This window comes from Salvelinus fontinalis, chromosome 18, assembly GCF_029448725.1.
Source record: "Salvelinus fontinalis isolate EN_2023a chromosome 18, ASM2944872v1, whole genome shotgun sequence".
Lineage (NCBI taxonomy): Eukaryota > Metazoa > Chordata > Actinopteri > Salmoniformes > Salmonidae > Salvelinus > Salvelinus fontinalis.
The window spans coordinates 6,405,808-6,424,646 of record NC_074682.1 but is presented as its reverse complement, the minus strand read 5'-3'; the positions used below and the strand labels follow the sequence as shown (position 1 = coordinate 6,424,646).

General features: G+C 43.7%; 1 protein-coding gene across 2 annotated transcripts in view; it reads left to right on the top strand.

The window, feature by feature from the left end:
- The window catches only part of LOC129814859 (copine-5-like), a 204,872-nt gene that overhangs the window by 58,331 nt on the left and 127,702 nt on the right, over positions 1–18,839 (top strand). The window contains exons 4-7 of one of the 2 annotated variants that reach the window (XM_055867956.1): positions 5,001–5,104; positions 6,807–6,846; positions 8,700–8,714; positions 9,012–9,088. In XM_055867956.1, the coding sequence (XP_055723931.1) occupies positions 5,001–5,104; positions 6,807–6,846; positions 8,700–8,714; positions 9,012–9,088 (236 nt within the window). The remainder of the gene's footprint in view (positions 1–5,000; positions 5,105–6,806; positions 6,847–8,699; positions 8,715–9,011; positions 9,089–18,839) is intronic. The other variant, XM_055867955.1, reaches the window with a different exon arrangement.

The window sequence follows — 18,839 nt, the reverse complement described above, 5'->3', positions numbered from 1 at the left end:
TAACAGCCAATAGAGGGATGCAGTCTTCTATTACTACAATCTGCCTATCGGAACACAGGACTCTACCCTGTTATATTGTCACAGTGTCACTCTGTCCCTGGTTCTTCTCGGGACAAGGAGGTTGGTGGCACCTTAGTAGGGGAGAACGGGCTCGTGGTAATGACCGGAGCGGAATCAGTGGAATGGTATCAAATACATCCGACCCATGATTTCCAGGTGTTTGACACCATTTATTTGCTTTGTTCTGGCCATTATTATGAGACGTTCTCCCCTCAGTAGCCTCCTGTGTGTCACATGCAGGGAATTCAACTGGTTTAAGACTTTACTGTGAAATGCTACTGAGACCTCCCCAACAATGCAGAGTTGAAAAATAAAATAGTAACACAATATTTTTTTAAAAGAGGTATGTAGACACCCCTTCAAATTAGTGGATTCGGCTATTTCAGCCACACCCATTGCTGACAGGTGTATAAAATCGAGCACATAGCCATGCAAACTCCATAGACAAACATTGGCAGTAGAATGGCCCTTACTGAAGAGCTCAGTGACTTTCAACGTGGCACCGTCATATGATTTCACCTTTCCAACAAGTCAGTTCCTCAAATTTCTGCCCTGCTAGAGCTGCCCCAGTCAACTGTAAGTGCTGTTATTGTGAAGTGGAAACATCTAGGAGCAACAACGGCATAGCCGTGAAGTGGTGGACCACACAATCTCACAGAACAGGACTGCCGAGTACTGAAGCGCGTTGCACGTAGAACTCGTCTGTACTCGGTTGAAACATTCACCACCGAGTTCCTGCCTCTGGAAGCAACGTCAGCAGAAGAACTGTTCATCGTGCTTCATGAAATGGGTTTCCATGGCCGAGCAGCCACACACAAGCCTAAGATCATCATGCGCAAGGCCAAGCGTCAGCTGGAGTGTTGTAAAGCTTGCTGCCATTGGACTATGGAGCAGTGGAAATGTGTTTCTTTGGAGTGATGAGTCACACCTCACCATCTGGAGAACGCTACCTGCCCGAATGCAGGATGAATAACGGTCTGAGGCTGTTTTTCATGGTTCAGACTAGGCGCCTTAGTTCCAGTAAAGGGAAATACAATGACTTCCTGGATGATTCTGTGCTTCCTACTTTGTGGCAACAGTTTGGGGAAGGCCCTTTCCTGTTTCAGCATGACAATGCCCCCGTCCCCCGAGCGAGGCCCATACAGAAATGGTTTGTTGAGATTGGTGTGGAAAAACTTGACTGGCTTGCATAGAGCCCTGACCTCAACCGCAACGCCGACTATGAGCCAGGCCTAATTGCCTAACATCCGTGCCCGACCTCACTAATGCTCTTGTGGGTGACTGAAAGCATGTCCCCGCAGCAATGTTCCAACATCTAGTGGAAAGCCTTCTCAGAAGAGTGGAGGCTGTTATAGCAGCAAAGGGGCGGACCAACTCCATATTAATGGCCATGAAGTTGGAATGAGATGTTCAACGAGTAGGTGTCCACATACTTTTGGTCATGTAGTTTATCTCCCTTCAGGTGGGAGAAGGGCAGCGTGAAGTGCAATGGAGATTGCGTCATCTGTAGATCTGTCGGTGCGGTTTGCAAATTGGAGTGGGTCCAGGGTGTCTCGGATGACGGTGTTGACGTGTGTCATGACCAGCCTTTCAAAGCACTTCATAGTTACAGATGTGAGTGCTACAGGGGGATAGTTATTTAGGCAGGCTCTTGGGAACAGGGACAATAGTGGTCAGCTTAAAACATATTGGGATTACAAACTGGGACAAGGAGAGATTGAAAATGTGTGTGAAGACACTTGCCAGCTGGTCTGTGCATGCTTTGAGAACGCGCCATGTTATTCCGTCTGTGATTGCTAACCTGGTTTAAACGTTTTGCTCACATTGGCTTGAAAACATAGCTAAAATGGTCTGCAGTTTACTATGAGGTATTCTTTATCAGGTGAACAAAAGCTTGAGATTTCCGTCACACTTGAAGCAGCACACCATTTGTTATTCATGAAAAAACACACTCCTTTCGACTTCCCCGAAGACCCTGTACGATCCTGCTGCTGCTTGGGGAATCCACCGTCATCATCCAGCCACGTTTCAGTAAGATAATATTGCAGCTTTTCAAATCTCTCTGATAGGAGACTCTAGAACGAAGCTCATACACCCCCCCCCCCCCCCCCGCACAAATTATTATAATAAATAATAATATACAGTATATATTTATACTTTTTTTTATGAACTAAGTCCGGGTTTAAACCTACTCTTGAAAGCTGTAATAGTAGAATGCACAAGGTGCAATTTCGCAATTGGGTGGTGCATCATCAGTTCCTCTTGTCATGTCAGTCATTGCATACCTTCGAGACCTATTTATAAATTGTCAGAAAATGTCCCGATCAACTAGCCCATGTCAGACAACAATTTTTTTGAGTTCATTTTTTTAGCCCATAGATACTGTATGCATTGTATGCAATGTATGGAATTGTAAGAAAATGTCCTTGAAAACTGCAAACATTTCTTTGCCCCCCCGCCCTCCCCCCTCCCCCCCCATGACAAAATGTGTAGAATTGCAGGGAATAAACTTTAAACCTAGAAAATGATCTTGACCAACAAGAGTGGTTTGAACAGTTTGTGTCGTAAACATGACTCGGGATGTTCCCCAATACTGGAAGGGGGGCCCCAGAGTGACACTTAACCTCAAGGGATTGTATCCTGCATGATTAAATAAAGGATAAACGAGGTTAATCTCTGCATTTAGAGGGGATGTATTGATTGCAAATGTCACCAAGAGTAATTACAAAGTAAACACACAGAATCCCAAATGGCAGATCGTCTGCTTTCTCCGATAGGAATAGCAACGGAGAGAAAAAAAATGCCAATGAGGAGGCGTTGCTCCCATTACACATTGTTATTATTTAACGAGTCTGTTCGTCAGGAGATTAGAGCTGTAAACTCACAGCTATGTATCTTGTAAAAAGGTCATTTATTTCCAAAATGAAAAACAATTAGCATCATCTGAACAGTTCAAATAACTTTGCTAATTTATCCAATTTAAGTTGTTGAGTTCTCAAAGTTCTTCCACTTCTCGTCTCCAAATACGTAGGCGACGTTGACTCTCGGGACTCCCTTAAATAGTACAACTGAAGCCCTCTCTATTACGTCTTGTCCTCCAACTTCAGAGAATGGAGACGTTTTAACCTAAATCCTCTAACTTTTATAACTGGCCTTGTTTAGAAAACGACTAGCTTTCTCTCGAGTGTGAGCCAGGCAAGCACAGTTGGGAAATGGCTGTTTTATTCATGCATTATCAGAGAGGCTAGGTTTCTCTTCCTCTCTATTTCTGTCTATCTCTGTCGCTCTTTGCTTCCTCTCTCACACCTTCTCTTCTCCCGCCGTCTCTCTCTCTCTCTCTCTCTCTCTCTCTCTCTCTCCATTTCTCTACCTCCCCCTCCTTTTCTCTCTCGCTTTCTGTTTCTCAGTCTGAATAATTCATGGATCAACACAAATAGCTGTGAACAAACTGCAGCCCACCTCTGGGCACAAGCCTCCAGAGTCGACCGCATTCAACTACTGTGTTTCTACACCACACGACCATAATGCTGCTGTTTCACCATGCCGTACACTTGTTAAGGGCTTCAGATGTCGGCCCCGTTGTTACTCAGAAACCAGACTGAAACAGTGATTTTTCAGCAGTTTACAAAACATTTATAGCATGTGTCCCAAACGGCAGCCCATTCCTAATCGGCAGCCCATTCCTAATGTAGTGCACTACTTTTGACCAATACACCACGTGCTGCCTCTCTGTACTGTTTCCCCATACATTACAGACATTGGCCCATTTTACACGACCGCTGCAGACGGCACTGCCTCCCTGTTAAGGGATGTAGACAGACGTTGCCCCAGTTTGACTCCGAAGCAGCCATATTTCAGTAGTTTATTTACAGTCTCAATTCATGTGAGATCAATGGGTGTACTTCACCCCAATGTATCTCCTCATAGAGAGTTGCAATGAGAATCAGACCCCTTACTGGACTACATAGTCTTTGTTTCAGACATGTTTAAATGTATAGTCAGAGAATTCCCATTACCATATTGGCTTACCAGGTCTCCATGATTGAAACCCGTATCTTACAACAGCTATATTTAGAGAAGGGGTTGTAACCCCTACCGTATATTTAGGATTCCTCCATGGGCTTTACCAACAGTGTCATGTCACTCACACTGTCCTCTTTCGGAACTAGGTGGGGTGTGTGATTGGGTGAATTCCAAGCTTGCTGGCTTTATTCCTGGATCTGCAGCCGTTTGTGTAGGAGTGAAAATCCCAGTAATTAACTGGGTTTAACCCCCTGCCCATCTCCCCCCCTCTCTTTCTCTTTATTCTCTACTCCCCCTCTCTCTTTCTGTTTTCTCATCTCCCTGTCTCCCTTTTCCTGGTCCCCGGTGCTAATTCTGCCTCTTTCTCTCCTCCATCTCTCATACTTTGCCTTTTCATGTCTCTTGCCAACTCTGCCCCTCTGTAACGCTCTCTCTCTCTCTCCTCCCTCTCACCCTTCATCTCTCTACACTCTCTCGCCAAGCCCTCTCTCCTTCCCCCTCTTCTTCCCTCTTCCTATTCTTCTCTCCCTCCTCCCTCCTCTCCCTCCCTCCCTCCCTCCTCCTCTCCCACTCTCTCTCTTTCTCTGGAGGGTGAGTTGAGGTGATGAGTGGGTGTTCTCTGCCTCAGTAATTAGAATGGGAGAAAAGAGACGAGACAGGATCAAGGAAAGACACTCACACAACAGGAGTGTGTAATGTGTTGGTATCACGTGGTGATACTGTCTCCTAATCATCCCTCTTCTGTGTCTCTCTCTCTCTCTGACAGGTGTGTATGTGTCGGAGAGAGAGAGAGATAGATATAGAATACTAATGAAGAGATTGGAACGATAGATTGTGTATTTGGAGGATGTATAATGCTGAATAATGTTTTTTTTCTCACATTTCCTTCCCCCCTCTCTCTCTCTCTCTCTCTCTAGTTTGGGAGAACAGAGGTGATTGACAACACTCTAAACCCAGACTTTGTCAGGAAGTACATCCTGGACTATTTCTTTGAGGAGAAGCAGAATCTACGCTTTGACTTGTGAGTGATTATTTCCTTTACACACTGGCCCTGATGAGCCCCCACATGACAACCCTCCCTCTGTTCCCTTTCTTTCTCTGTCTGTGTCTTTCTCTTTTCCCCTCTCTGCGTTTCCCATTCAATTCAAGAGGCTATATTAGCGTGGAAAGTGTAGGGACCTAAATTGTCAAAGCAAACATGAAGAAACATATACACATTCCGTTATACTGTAGTCACTATTCCGTTCCTTGTTGGCCTCACATTCACACTGAGAGGAATCCTAGAGACTGTTTCCTCTCCTTTCAAATGGCGTTTAGTCACGAACAGTAAACATCAGACAGACACTATAATGGTTGGCCCACAGCTGTCTCATTCTCTCAAACATAATGTAACCAGGAGGAGGTTGTGCAATAACAGGGCTAGGGTGCAATTAAATGGATGCAAACTATAATCGCAAATGGCTGGGCGATGATGGAATATGGCAAGCTAATATAATATTCACAGAACATTAGGAATCTTCTCTTTTGGAGTTTAACAGTTAGTTCAAGTGATCTATGACTTCTATGATAAAATATAGGGCGATAAAACACATGTAGCTTTGGTTTCAACCCTCAGCCAGTCCCGTCCAGAGAGAACAGAGGAGAATGGTGGGGTAAGGACTTCCCATAGAGGTTCAATTCAACCCTGTCAGACGAATATGATTTCCCCAATTTGTATAGTGTAGAAGTACGCAGAGTCAGAAATAATGAGAAGCTACCCCTTTGCTCTGAGGTGATGACCCTTATTAATCTGAGTCATCCCGATTCATGATCTGTATTGCGTCATTGTGTGCGTGCGTGAGTGCCTGCTATAGCATGTGCGGCTCTCGTCTAACTCTGGGCTGTGGTGATCTATTGTATCACGGTCTGTTTCATCTTCACAGGGCTCATAGAGTTCACGTCCTTCTCCTTGATGTCTCTATGTTCAAGGAGTTCGAGAAATGTATTTAAGTGTCCCTCCACAGCGACACAATAACACAGAATACAGCAAAAGAAAATAAGAAACACATTGCGGACCACTCAGATTGAGCTTTGAGACACGGAAAAAACAACCAGTCAAACATGTCACAGGCCTCATCTATAGTGCATTACGTCATCTATACGCATGTATGCATCAACAAAATACAGTGGATCAAAGGACAATTAGGCAGTTCTATAGAAACGGAGGATAAGGTGGCAGGCTTTGGTGCAGGCCTTTCCACTCATGTGCCGATCAGGCCCGTAACAACTAGCCTCCAATAGTGAGATATCGTCCCACTAATAAGAAGGTGAAATGGATAACCAAGATGAAATACAACCCCCTTAGCATTCACTCACATACACTGATAGATGTGAAAATATTAGATCAGGGTTTCCTAAACTCGGGTCCTCGGGACCCCAAGGCATGCACGTTTAGGTTTTTGCCTAGCGCTACACAAATAATCCACTAATCATGAAGCTTTGATCATTTTGAATCAGCAGTGTAGTGTTAGGTTAAAAACTCAAACGTGCATGCCTTGGGGTCCCGAACACCGAGTTCTGGGAAACGCTGGATTATATGGATGTAAGTAATGAGCAATGGATAAACTTCATCTACCAGAGGCCTCGTTAGAGCTCCCTTTCTCTCTCTCTCTCCCTCTCGCTCTCTCGTTCGCTCACACACACACACACGCACATGTAACCCGTGTTACCTATCTCTCCTCCAGATATGATGTGGACTCTAAAAGCCCAGACCTATCCAAACACGTGAGTGACACACCCTCTCAGACCTACAGACACAGATGAACAGGTATTGGCCAATACTCCCAACAATAATCAACGTAATTGACTTGAAACCATTGATTTTCAAAGTCATTATTGATCAATACAAGCTAACAGAATTTCCCGCACAAAATAATCAGAGCTAAAAGCATAGGACTCATCATGGACAACTGACGGAATGTTCAGAGAGATGAAACGTGAGAGTCCTGCACTCTGATTGGCCAAACTCTCCTTATCTATGACTCTGGTCTGATCGTGAAGTTGCATGGTTTGATTAGTTGTGCCTGCTACATGTTGCATGCTCTGTCAACAAACTACCTTCATGGATTTATGCAAACCTAGTGGTTAGAGCGTTGGGCCAGTAACCGGAAGGTTGCTGGCTCGAATCCCCGAGCTGACAAGGTAAAAATCTGTCTTTCTGCCCTGAGCAAGGCAGTTAACCCACTGTTCCCGGGGCGCCGAAGACGTGGATGTCGATTAAGGCAGCCCCCCCCCCCCGCACCTCTCTGATTCAGAGGGGTTGGGTTAAATGCGGAAGGAAGACACATTTCAGTTTAATACATTGTTAGACAACTGACAAGGTATCCCCCTTTCCCCAAAGAACCATCCAGGTATCCAAATATACAGCATGAAATTGTTATGAACCTTTGGTTTGTTCATACAATGTGGTTGTTACTACAAGTACATACAATGGCTCCGTGACCATACAGTAGGGCAAACCTTCTGTGTGTTCAGTATGCCTGTGCATCCAGTGCAAAATAACAATTAGGCAATTATAAAGAAACGTCTCCATTGGAGGATAAGGTGGTAGGCTTTGGTGCAGTGGTGTAAAGTACTTAAGTAAAAATACTTTCAAGTACTACTTAAGTAGTTTTTTGGGGTCTGTACTTTTGGGATCTGTACTTTACTTTACTCTTTACATTTTTGACGACTTTTACTTTTGCTTCACTACATTCCTAAAGAATATAATGTTATTTTTATTCCATACATTTTCCCTGACACCCAAAAGTACTTCCATTTTGAATGCATAGCAGGACAAGAAAATGGTCCAATTCACGCACTTCTCAAAAGAACCACCCTGGTCATCCCTACTGCCTCTGATCTGACGGACTCACTCAACACAAATGCTTCGCTTGTAAATGATTGTGTTGGAGTGTGCTCCTGGCTATCCTTAATATATATATATTATTATCTCATCTGGTTTGTTTAATATAAGGAATGTGAAGTGATTTATACTTTAACTTTTGAGTATATTTTAGAAATTACATTTACTTTTGATACTTAAGTATATTTAAAACCAAATACTCTTTTTTACTTTCACTCAAGTAGTATTTTACTGGGTGACTTTCACTTTTACTTGAGTCATTTTCTATTAAGGCATCTTTACTTTTACTCAAGTATGACAATTGGGTACTTTTTCCACCACTGCTTTGGGTGCATGATTTACATTCATGTGCAGAGGATTAGTAGTTGTACTACTGTTGTAGAATAATGTACCTTCTGTGTCCTCAACCAGACTAGAATTGATCATGAAATGCTTTAGTGCATTTGAATTAGATGAACAGGATGTATGAATCATCATGTCACTATTTGACTGCTAATAAGAGGATAACAATCTTCACATTCTGTCGCTTGGGAGACTGTTGGATCAAAACGGTCTAACAGATTATTTGAGGTATTTGCATACAAAGAGACGATTTGCATATCTCCAACTGCATGATTTTTATTCATTGTATTCCTCCCGGTGCTAGGTGTTCTGGGTATTGTAGTGTTTGTGTGTACATGATGTGTTCTGTTGTTGTTGACCCTGCTGCCTGCTCTCCCCTGCCCTCTGGAAGCCTTCTGATCTCAACGTACGTCTCTGCCTCTTTCCTTTTCTTTTCGTACTGTAGCTGTAGTATATTGTAGCTAGAGATACAGAAAACACACGCAGCTGTAATGCATGTAACACACTCTAATAACCTAGGTATATTACCTCCCTCCCTTCTTTCGATCTCGCTATCACCTTGTCCAATCTTCTCCCCAACTCCCTTCATCCCTGTTTACTTCCCCTCTCCCCATGTTTCCCTTTTGTAACCCTATACCTCCTCCATCCTGTCTCTGTCTCTTATTCCCTCCCTCTCTCTCCCTCCTTCTCCTCCTCCTCTCAGGACTTCTTGGGTCAAGTGTTCTGTACCCTGGGGGAGATCGTGGGGTCACCTGCCAGTCGACTGGAGAAACCACTGGGGTGAGTCTCTGATAATATCATACCTTTTTTTCAAACCGCTGTTGTCCTAAATGAGACCATTACGGGTGAAATGTTGGCCACTGTCCTGTGGTGGTGAACGCCAGACCTCTGGGATATGGTTTCACCTCTGTCCATGGTGCTGAAATCTCCGATCCCCCACTATTTGCTTGTTGTTACCTTAAGCACCATTGGACCTTTTGCTCTTGTTGTGGCAAAGTCACACACCCTTGTTTTCCACAAGGGTGTCAGTTGGGATTGTTTTTCTGGAACCCCTAATGTTGCTGAAGTAGCTGCCTGAAAAGTACCTACCTGCCTGGACCCCCTGCTGGTGCCCAAAACTGCTGGGTCCATTTCAAGGCTGTTGGTTGTCACTGCGTGATAATGAGAATAGACAGGAGTCTTATTTTTTTTTTTTTTTTACATATTCTAATGAGACTATGTTGACAGAAAAGGGACAGAAAGACATACAAAGGAAAAAGAATGAGAAAAGAAGATTACTTAAAATGAACAGAGAGGGAAAGAAACAAAAATAAATAAAATTGTACTCGTTCCGACAAATTATTGTCATTAGAGAAAGGGGGTGAGGCGCTGAACCAGAATTACAACAATTAGTAGTAATAGCGCCTTGGGATTCATTTAAGATACTCTTTGAAGACGTAGGGTTTCAGACGTTTTCGGAAGATGGGCAGGGACTCTGCTGTCCTGCTTCCACCTTAGGGGTGCCAAGAAAGAGAAGAGCATTGACTGGGCTGAGCGGGAGCTGACCCCCCGAAGAGGTGGAATGGCCAAAAGATCACATGTAGCAGAACAGAGTGCTCGGCTTGGGGTGTAGGGTTTGAGGATACCCTGAAGGTAGGGAGGGGCAGTTCCTTTTGCTGCTCCGTAGGCAAACACCATGGTCTTGTAGTGGATGCGAGCTTCAACTGGAAGCCATTGGAGTTTGCTGAGGAGTGGGGTGACTTGGGAAGGTTGAACATCAGGTGGGCTGTAGCATTCTGGATAAGTTGCAGGGGTTTAATGGCACAAGCAGGGAGCCCAGCCAACAGGGTTGAAGTACTGTAGTCCAGATGGGAGAAGACAAATGCCTGGATTAGGACCTGCGCTGGTTCCTGTTTGAGGAACGGTAGTACTCTAAGGATATTGTAGAGCATGAACGTGCAGGAGCTAGTCACTGCTTTGATGTTTGCAGAGAATTACAAGGTGCTGACCAGGGTCACACCAAGGTTCTTTACACCTACAAGGGGGACACAGTGGAGTTGTCGACCATGATGGAGAGGTCTCGGAGCGGGCAGGCCTCCCCCGGGAGGGCGAGCAGCTCTGTCTTGTCGATGTTGAACTTAAGGAGGTGGGCCGATATCCAAGCTGAGATGTCTCCACGTCACCTGGTAGGATCGACCTCCCAGGTAGGATGCAATCCAAGAGTGTGCAGAGCCTGAGACGCCCAGCCCTGAGAGGGTGGAGAGGAGGATCTGATGGATGAGAACAGAGTAGAGAGTGTCAGCTTTGGCAGAGTGGAGAGCCTCCGGGACTCAGAGGAGAGCATTCTCAGTTGAGTGAGCTGTCTTGAAGCCTGACTGGTTAGGGTCAAGAAGATTGTTCTGAGAGAGATAACGGGAGAGTTAGCAATAGATACGCTCAAGTGTATTGGGAAGAAAAGAAAGAAGATCCTGGTCTGTAGTATTTGACATCAAAGGGGTCGAGTCTTCATTTCTTGAGGAGGGGAGCGACTTTGGCCATCTTGAAGTCAGAGGGGATGAAGCCAGTGGTCAGGGATGAGTTGATGAGGAATGGGAGGTCTCCAGAGATGGTCTGGAGAAGGGGATGGGGTCGAGCGAGCAGGTTGTAGGGCGATTTGGATATCACAAGTTGCCAGATTGCATATGGAGAGAGAGGGGCAAAAGAAGTCTCTTCTTTTCAAAGTGGTTGACTAAGTTGACCATGGAGAGGGAGGGGGAGGAGGTTGAGGAATAAGGAGGGAGGATCAGAGGCAGAAGCTTGAAATTTAAAGTGATAGAAGGTTCTCCGTAAGTTTAGTTTTCCTCCATGACCTCTCAGCTGCCCGCAGCCCCATTCTGTAAGCTCGGAGTGTGTCACTACGCCACAGAGCAGGAGGGGATGGCTGAACCAGCCAGGAGGAAAGGGGACAGTGAGAGTCATAGGATGTGGAAAGGGATGAGAGTAGGGTCATAGAGGCAGAATCAGGAGACAGAAGGAAGAGATGATAGGATAGGAGAGGGAGAGCAAAGATTGCGATGGTGCACGCCCATCTGGATAGTGGCTGAGTGGGTAGGGTTGGAAGAGAGAGGGAGAGAAAAATAAACAAAGTATTGATCAAATACACGAAGGGGGGATAGTCGTGAGATTAGTAGGCAAACAGTCTCTAGTAAAGATGAGGTTAAGTGCGTTGCCTGCCCTGTGAGTGGGAGGGGACTGGGAAAGAGTGAGGTCAAACGAGGAAAGGAGAGGAAAGAATTGAATCGAAGTCAGGCATCAGGAGGTTTATGTCACCCAGTACGATGAGTGGTAAGCCATCTTCGGGAAATGAGCTTATCAAGGTGTCAAGCTCATTGAGGAACGTGCCATCCGCTGGGCGATAGATGGCATCAATGTAACGTTTGAGTGGACAAGTGACAGTGACAACATGGAATTCAAATGAGGAGGTGAGACGGGTGAGAGGGGGAAAAGATCAAATCTCCACAGGAGAAATGAGTAGCCCTGTGCCACCACCGCGATGACCAGATGCTCTCGGACTAATCAGATGATGATAGAACAGCAGGAGTAGCAGTGTTCTCTGGGGTAATCCGTTTCTCCGTCAGCAACTAAAACTGTAGAGACTTAAGGGCAACATAGGCTGAGATGAACCAGTTATGTTTAACCAGTTATGTTTATGTAGATCTGTCCACAAGAGATTAAGTTGGGGCCTATATGACAGAACTGAAAGAGGGGATAAGAATGTGACGGGTGAAAGTGGGGACGAGTGGGAGTGCATGAAGAGTGTGATTTGAGGGGGTAAGTTGAGGAGATGAATGTGTGACGAGAGTCAAAGTGGCAATCGTGGGAGTTTGTTTGCTCACTTCATGATTAAAGTACAACACTACATTTCCCACCCTACTGCAAGTATACAGGCTGCTTTATTAAAACAGAGATTGCATGTCTAATAAGAATCTGAAGGAGGCTTTGAAATTAAATGAAAAGTCCAAGCCATTGGCTTAAGCTAGTGTACAGTATGGAATTGTTTTAGCTATTTAGCTATTTGATATTGAATTTTAGGACCCCTTTAGGTATAAAAAAAATATATTGAATTTGGCTACTACTATATCCCATGGAAACACATTGAATAACACATTCATAAATGGCAGTAAAAAAAATAAATCATAAGGAATTAGGTTTTGAAAGCTCAGGAAATATATTTGAGTTTTTTGGACACATATTTATCCCCTTATTTTTGTTGGCACAAAACTACCTCCATACTTCCATTCATTTCTATGGGTTACCTTCAGACTAGTCACGGGACACTTGTGGGGGTCATAGAGCAAAACGAAGAACACCAATCGTTGTTAGGTATGCGTATCTGGCTGTAAGGGAGTCTGGTGCAGGAGAGCAGAAATTGGGTAGCCAAAGGAGCCTTTTATTTCGGCGAACAAAAAACATGGCACTAAGAACATTAAACACAGACATGGGGGGAACAGAGGGTTATATACACGTCTAATACTGATGGAATTGAAACCAGGTGTGTAGGAAAACAAGACAAGACAAATGGAAAAATGAAAGGTGGATCGGCGATGGCTAGAAAGCCGGTGACGCCGCCCGCCGCCCAAACAAGGAGAGGAACCGACTTCGGCGGAAGTCATGACAATCGTGTTCGTGAGAGTCTCCCCTTTCCACAGACATTTTTGTAAGGCCAATTTTCGGGATGTCTCATTGTCTGACAAACACCGCTGTAGCTCGGTCACCAAGTCCGACATAGGCGGATACGGTGGATTGCGACGCAGCCCATGCTTAAACTGACATAATTCTATTTTTATTATGTTAAGAGTCAATAGACTCTTAAGGATTTAAAAATAAATCATTTTACCCCTTTTTCTCCACAATTTCGTGGTATCCAATTGGTAGTTACAGTCTTGTCCCATCTCTTCAACTCCCGTACGGACTTGGGAGAGGCGACGGTCGAGAGCCATGCGTCCTCCGAAACACAACCCAACCAAGCCGCACTGCTTCTTGATACAATGCACATCCAACCCGGAAGCCAGCCTCACCAATGTGTCGGAGGAAACACCGTACACCTAGCAACCTGGTCAGCGTACACTGCGCCCAGCCCTCCACAGGAGTCGCTAGTGCACGATGAGACAAGGATATCCCTGCCGGCCAAACCCTCCCTAACCCGGGCCAATTGTACATCGCCCCATGGGCCTCCCGGTCGCGGCCGGCTGCGGCAGAGCCTGGGCTCGAACCCAGAATCTCTGGTGGCACAGCTACCAGAGTTTGTTAGGATCAAAAGAAATATGACAGGAGCAATTTTTACAAAAACTATGGATATACAGTATGTTGCCTTAATAAGAGTTATGCAACGTTGGTAGAATGTCATATTCCAAATATTTCACAGCTGTAATGGCTGCCAAAGGTGCTTCCACCAAATATTAACACAGGAGAGTGGAGACTTATCCAATTATAATATATATTTTATTGTATTTTTTCTTGATTTGGAAAATGTTCTCTAACTTTCTTTCACTTTGCAAATGTGGAGTAGGTTGTGTCGATATGTAGGTTAAACAATCTAATTGAATCCCTTTTTAGATGACATTTTAAGGCAGCAAAATGTGAAACAAAGTTGAAGGGGTTTCTATAGGCACTGCATTTACAGTTGCTAATGGTAGAGAACATATATACGATGAGGGTCATAAAATATGGTGTCTCTAGCACTATCGATCTGTGGGTAATTAGGAAAAAAACAAAAAGTGTTACTTTCGTCCCAGTTGTCCCCTACCCACACATCAAATTGATTTCAACAGTACTTGAGCGAGTCCACTAGCTTGCTGCACTGTCGTAAAATGTCACTATTGCATATGATTTGTATATTAACATTTTGGAGAACACTTATGGATTTGCCTAGACGCATACTGTACATACATCTATTTCTTTTCACTGTAAACTGATTTTCATTTCTGTGGTGAAGTCGGGCTAACTAATGAGAAATGGTGATCCAGGAGAAGTGCAAATACAGCCTACTTTGTGATATCAAAAAGTGTAAACAATGTGTGCGTTAAGCTATTCTTTACTTCAGATGCACAACGTCCAGGGGTGCGTTGCAAATGCCATCATACTGTAGGCCAGTGGTTCCCAACTCTGGTCCCCGAGTACTCCCAACAGTACAGTTCTATTGTAGACCCGGACAAACACACCTGATTCAACTTGTAAACTAATCATCAGGCCCTCAATGAGTTGAATCGGGTATGTTTGTGCTTTTGGAGGTATGCAAGGACTGGTGTTGGGAACGACTGCTGTAGGCGTATGGCTGCACTGGTGTTGCATGCCATTATCAGTTAGAAAATGGGTTCAAATGGATGATATCCTGAAAGAATTGCTTATGACGGAACAAAAAGGTCATGTTCATTTGAGAATATAACACAGAAACACAGACATATTAGAGACAGATTCCCCTTCCCCTCTATTGCAGGATTGTGATCTGTGATTAATCAACATCGACACTAGTTCGTCTTGAATAATAGTTAAGTTAACAATTGAAACAAGTTTAAACACTTAACTTCAAAGAATCAACACTATTTCATATAATGTCAAAGCGTAGACGTAAGCTAACTCATATGTCAAGGTTAGACAATTTAGTAACACGTAGGCTATTACTACTAAAGCATAATTTCAGGTGAACAACAAAAAAAGCCAAAACCAGAGGTGGCCAACCTCACTCGACTGATCGCTGATCTACTGGGTGAGCAGACTTCCGTTCCAGCCCAGCAATAGCACACGTGATTATTAACTAATTCGGTTTGACACATTGAATCAGATGTGTTAGTGCTGGGCTGGAAAAGAAGCGTGCACACCCAGCAGGGTTGGCCTGCTCCAGTTGTAATAGGTTAATACATTCTGTGTGACTTAACATGTATTTTTGCTCACAAAATGTGCCAATAAAGGTACACATATAATCCATGGTATACAAGGATGTACCCTCATTCTCTTGGAACATTCGTTTGGACCTCTTCATCTGCAGACAGGGTTTCACGGCTCTATCTGAGGACAGAAAACATCACAAAGCAACAGGCTGCATTATACAAAAAAATAGACAGCCCTGAATATTATGTTGCTATATATCTCTGTCCTCAGTTTTTCTCGCTAGGGACTGGTACTGGAGACTATTTCCATAATGTCCTCCCTAAAAGGTACCTGTTCTATCCAGGGTAGCCTACTCACCCTTCTCTGACAGCTGGAACTGCTAGCTAATCCTTTCACCCTATTCCAAGGTTGTTAGCTAGCTAACTAACCCTAGCTACAAATGCATTTAGTTATAACATTAAATACATAAAGATAGCTAGCTGACTAGGTAATATGAAGTTAGCAAGCTGGTGATATTTAATTCACTTAGCTAGGTAACAAACATTACTTTCGCAGCTCATTTGAGTTTGCCTACACACTAAGTTTATTTAGCAAGCTAGCTAATAATAGCTTGTTTTTTGATCATTTTCTAAATATATTTATTTCCTTGAATATATGTTCTTCCACTGCCTCAGTTTTATGCGTCCTTACAAAAAATAAAATAATGGGCAATCTTCCGGAAGTTTCTGGTGGGTGCAGAACGCAGCCAGCCATGTGGACTATTGGAGGCATCCAACAGACTGATTCTGGTCTTCCAACATGGCGCCGGGTGTGGTTGCTAGGTGATTTGTGACGCAGATGCAAGCCCTCTATAGCCATAGCCAATTTTGACTTTGTGGCTGTGGTAACTATTGACAATCAGTCCAGACCGGTTAGGAAACTGCCATTTGTGTTCATCTTTATCAAATACCGAGGTGAGAGAGCGCGAAAGAGCGAGAGGGATGGAACCGAGGGAAGGCTTTTTGAGAACAGACGAATAAGAAGGGCGGAAGGCAGTATATTAGGGAAGCCATTTGACAGGCAAGTGTGTGAGGTATTTTTTCCTGCTCAAGCAAATTTGTGAGAAGGAGTAAACAAAACAGTTCTGCTGGGAGGGAAGTTTTATGCCACGATTTATTCCTGTTCCACATCTATCGTCAAGACCCTCTCCTTGTGTCATTGTCTGGAGAGTCCCACACTTGTGTGGAGGGAGGACAGAGACTCACTGGTAATTAGTTACGGAGTAGTAAGGAATGCATGATGAGATTCAGCTGCCCCAAGTACTCAGGAGACTTGATACATTTCAATGTGTTATAGCTTAAATACTTTAATACTCTTTAGTTATTCGTGACATGCCCAGCTACAGCTTCAATTGAGCTGTATTCAATCAAAGCATATACGTGGAAGTTTACAGGAATATAATATTTTCCTTGTGTTGTGAGGAAGTACAATACCTTCAGAAAGTATTCAAACCCCTTGACTATTTCCACATTTTGTTGTGTTACAGCCTGCATTTAAAAAGGATTAAATTGAGACATTGTGCTTAACAAGTCACATAATAAGTTGCATGGACTCACTCTGTATGCAATAATAGTGTTTAACATGATTTTCTTTAATGACTAAGTCATCGCTGTACCCCACATATACAAATTATCTGTAAGGTCCCTCAGTCAAGCAGTGAATTTCAAACACCGATTCAACGACAAAGACCAGGGAGGTTTTTCCAATGCCTCGAAAAGGAAGGGCACATATTGGTAGATAGGTTAAAAAATCAAAAATAATAAGCAGACATTGAACATCCCTTTGAGCATGGTTGGATGGTGTATCAATACACCCAGTCACTAGAAAGATACAGGCATCCTTCCTAACTCAGTTGCTGGAGAGGAAATAATCCGCTCAGGGATATTACCATGAGGCCAATGTTGACTTTAAAACAGTTAGAGTTTATTGGCTGTGATAGGAGAAAACTGAGGATGGATCAACAACATTGTAGTTATATCACAATACTAACCAAGTTGACACAGTGTAAAGAACGAAGCTTGTACAGAATACATTTTTCCCAAAACTTGCATCCTGTCTGCAACAAGGCATAAAGTAATACAGCAAAAAATGTGGCAAAGCAATTCACTTTTTGTCCTGAATACAAAGTGTTATGTTTGAGGAAGATCCAACACAACACACTACTGAGTGTAACAGTTTAACTTTACGTCCGTCCCCTCGCCCATACCCGGGCACAAACCAGGGACCGTCTGCACACATCAACAACAGTCACCCACGAAGCATCGTTACCCATCGCTCCACAAAAGCCACGGCCCTTGCAGAGCAAGGGGGACCACTACTTCAAGGTCTCAGAGCAAGTGACGTCACCGATTGAAAGGCTATTAGCGCGCACCACCGCTAACTAGATAGCCATTTCACATCGGTTACATGAGTATCACTCTCCATATCTTCAAGCAAAGTGGTGTCTGCATTATGTTATGGGTATGCTTGTAACATTTAAGGACTGGGGAGTTTTTCAGGATAAACGAGAAACAGAATGGAGCTAAGCACAGGCAATATCCTAGAGGAAAACCTGGTTTAGTCTGCTTTCCACCAGACACTGGGACATTTTAGCAGGACAATAAACTAAAACACAAGGCCAACTCAACACTGGAAATGCTTAGCAAGAAGACGGTGAATGTTCCTTGAGTGGCCGAGTTACAGTTTTGACTTAAATCTACTTGAAAATCAATGGCAAGACCTGAAAATGGTTGTCTAGCCATGATTGACAACAATTTGACAGAGCTTGAATAATGTTGAATAGAATAATGGGCAAATGTTGCACAATCCAGGTATGGAAAGACTTGAAATCACTGCAAAGGTGCTTCTACAAAGTATTGACTCAGTGGTGTGAATACTTTCTGTATTTCATATTTATTTTTTTATTCTATAAACATGGTTTCACTTTGTCATTATGGGGTATTGTGTATAGATGGGTGAGAAAAAATAGCAATTTATACCATTTTAAATATAGGCTGTAACACAACACAATGTGGAGTAAGTCAAGGGGTATGAATACTTTCTGAAGGCACTGTATGTTATGGCTGATATCCAGGGATTCAGAACCATTTGGAGAACCATAGCCTGGTCAAACGTAGTGCACTGTGTAGGGAATAGGGTGCCATTTGGGACACACCCAGTATAGTTCAAACAAATGGATCCAGGCTGGGTGGCCAGTCCTGGAGGAGGGGGTGGTGGAGTGGACACAGTTTGAAACCTATTCAGTCAAACACCTGTTGGGATTGTTGGAAGTCAAAAATGAAAGCGTTATATAACGAATACACGGTTGATTTTTGGGGGGTTTGTTTCGTATCTAACCTTTTGTTGTTGCCCATGAGGTTTGGACTGATTGCCACATCTCCTCTCTACATATAGGATCATCTAGTTTTCCATTGTAACGGTAGAAGCCAGGCTAGAGATTCCAAATGTGCACTGAAACAAGACTGATGTTTTCACCGTATCTCCAGTTCCACCTGGATTTGGTGTTTGTTTGAATAGTGTCTTTGTTATTTTCCTCCAGAACGACTCCGGTGTTCTGTCTCTAACTCTGTGCTTCCTGGTAAAGAATATTTACTGATGTTGGGTTGTTGGTTGTTAGTGGGCCTCAAGCACTGGTGTAATTTGGTTG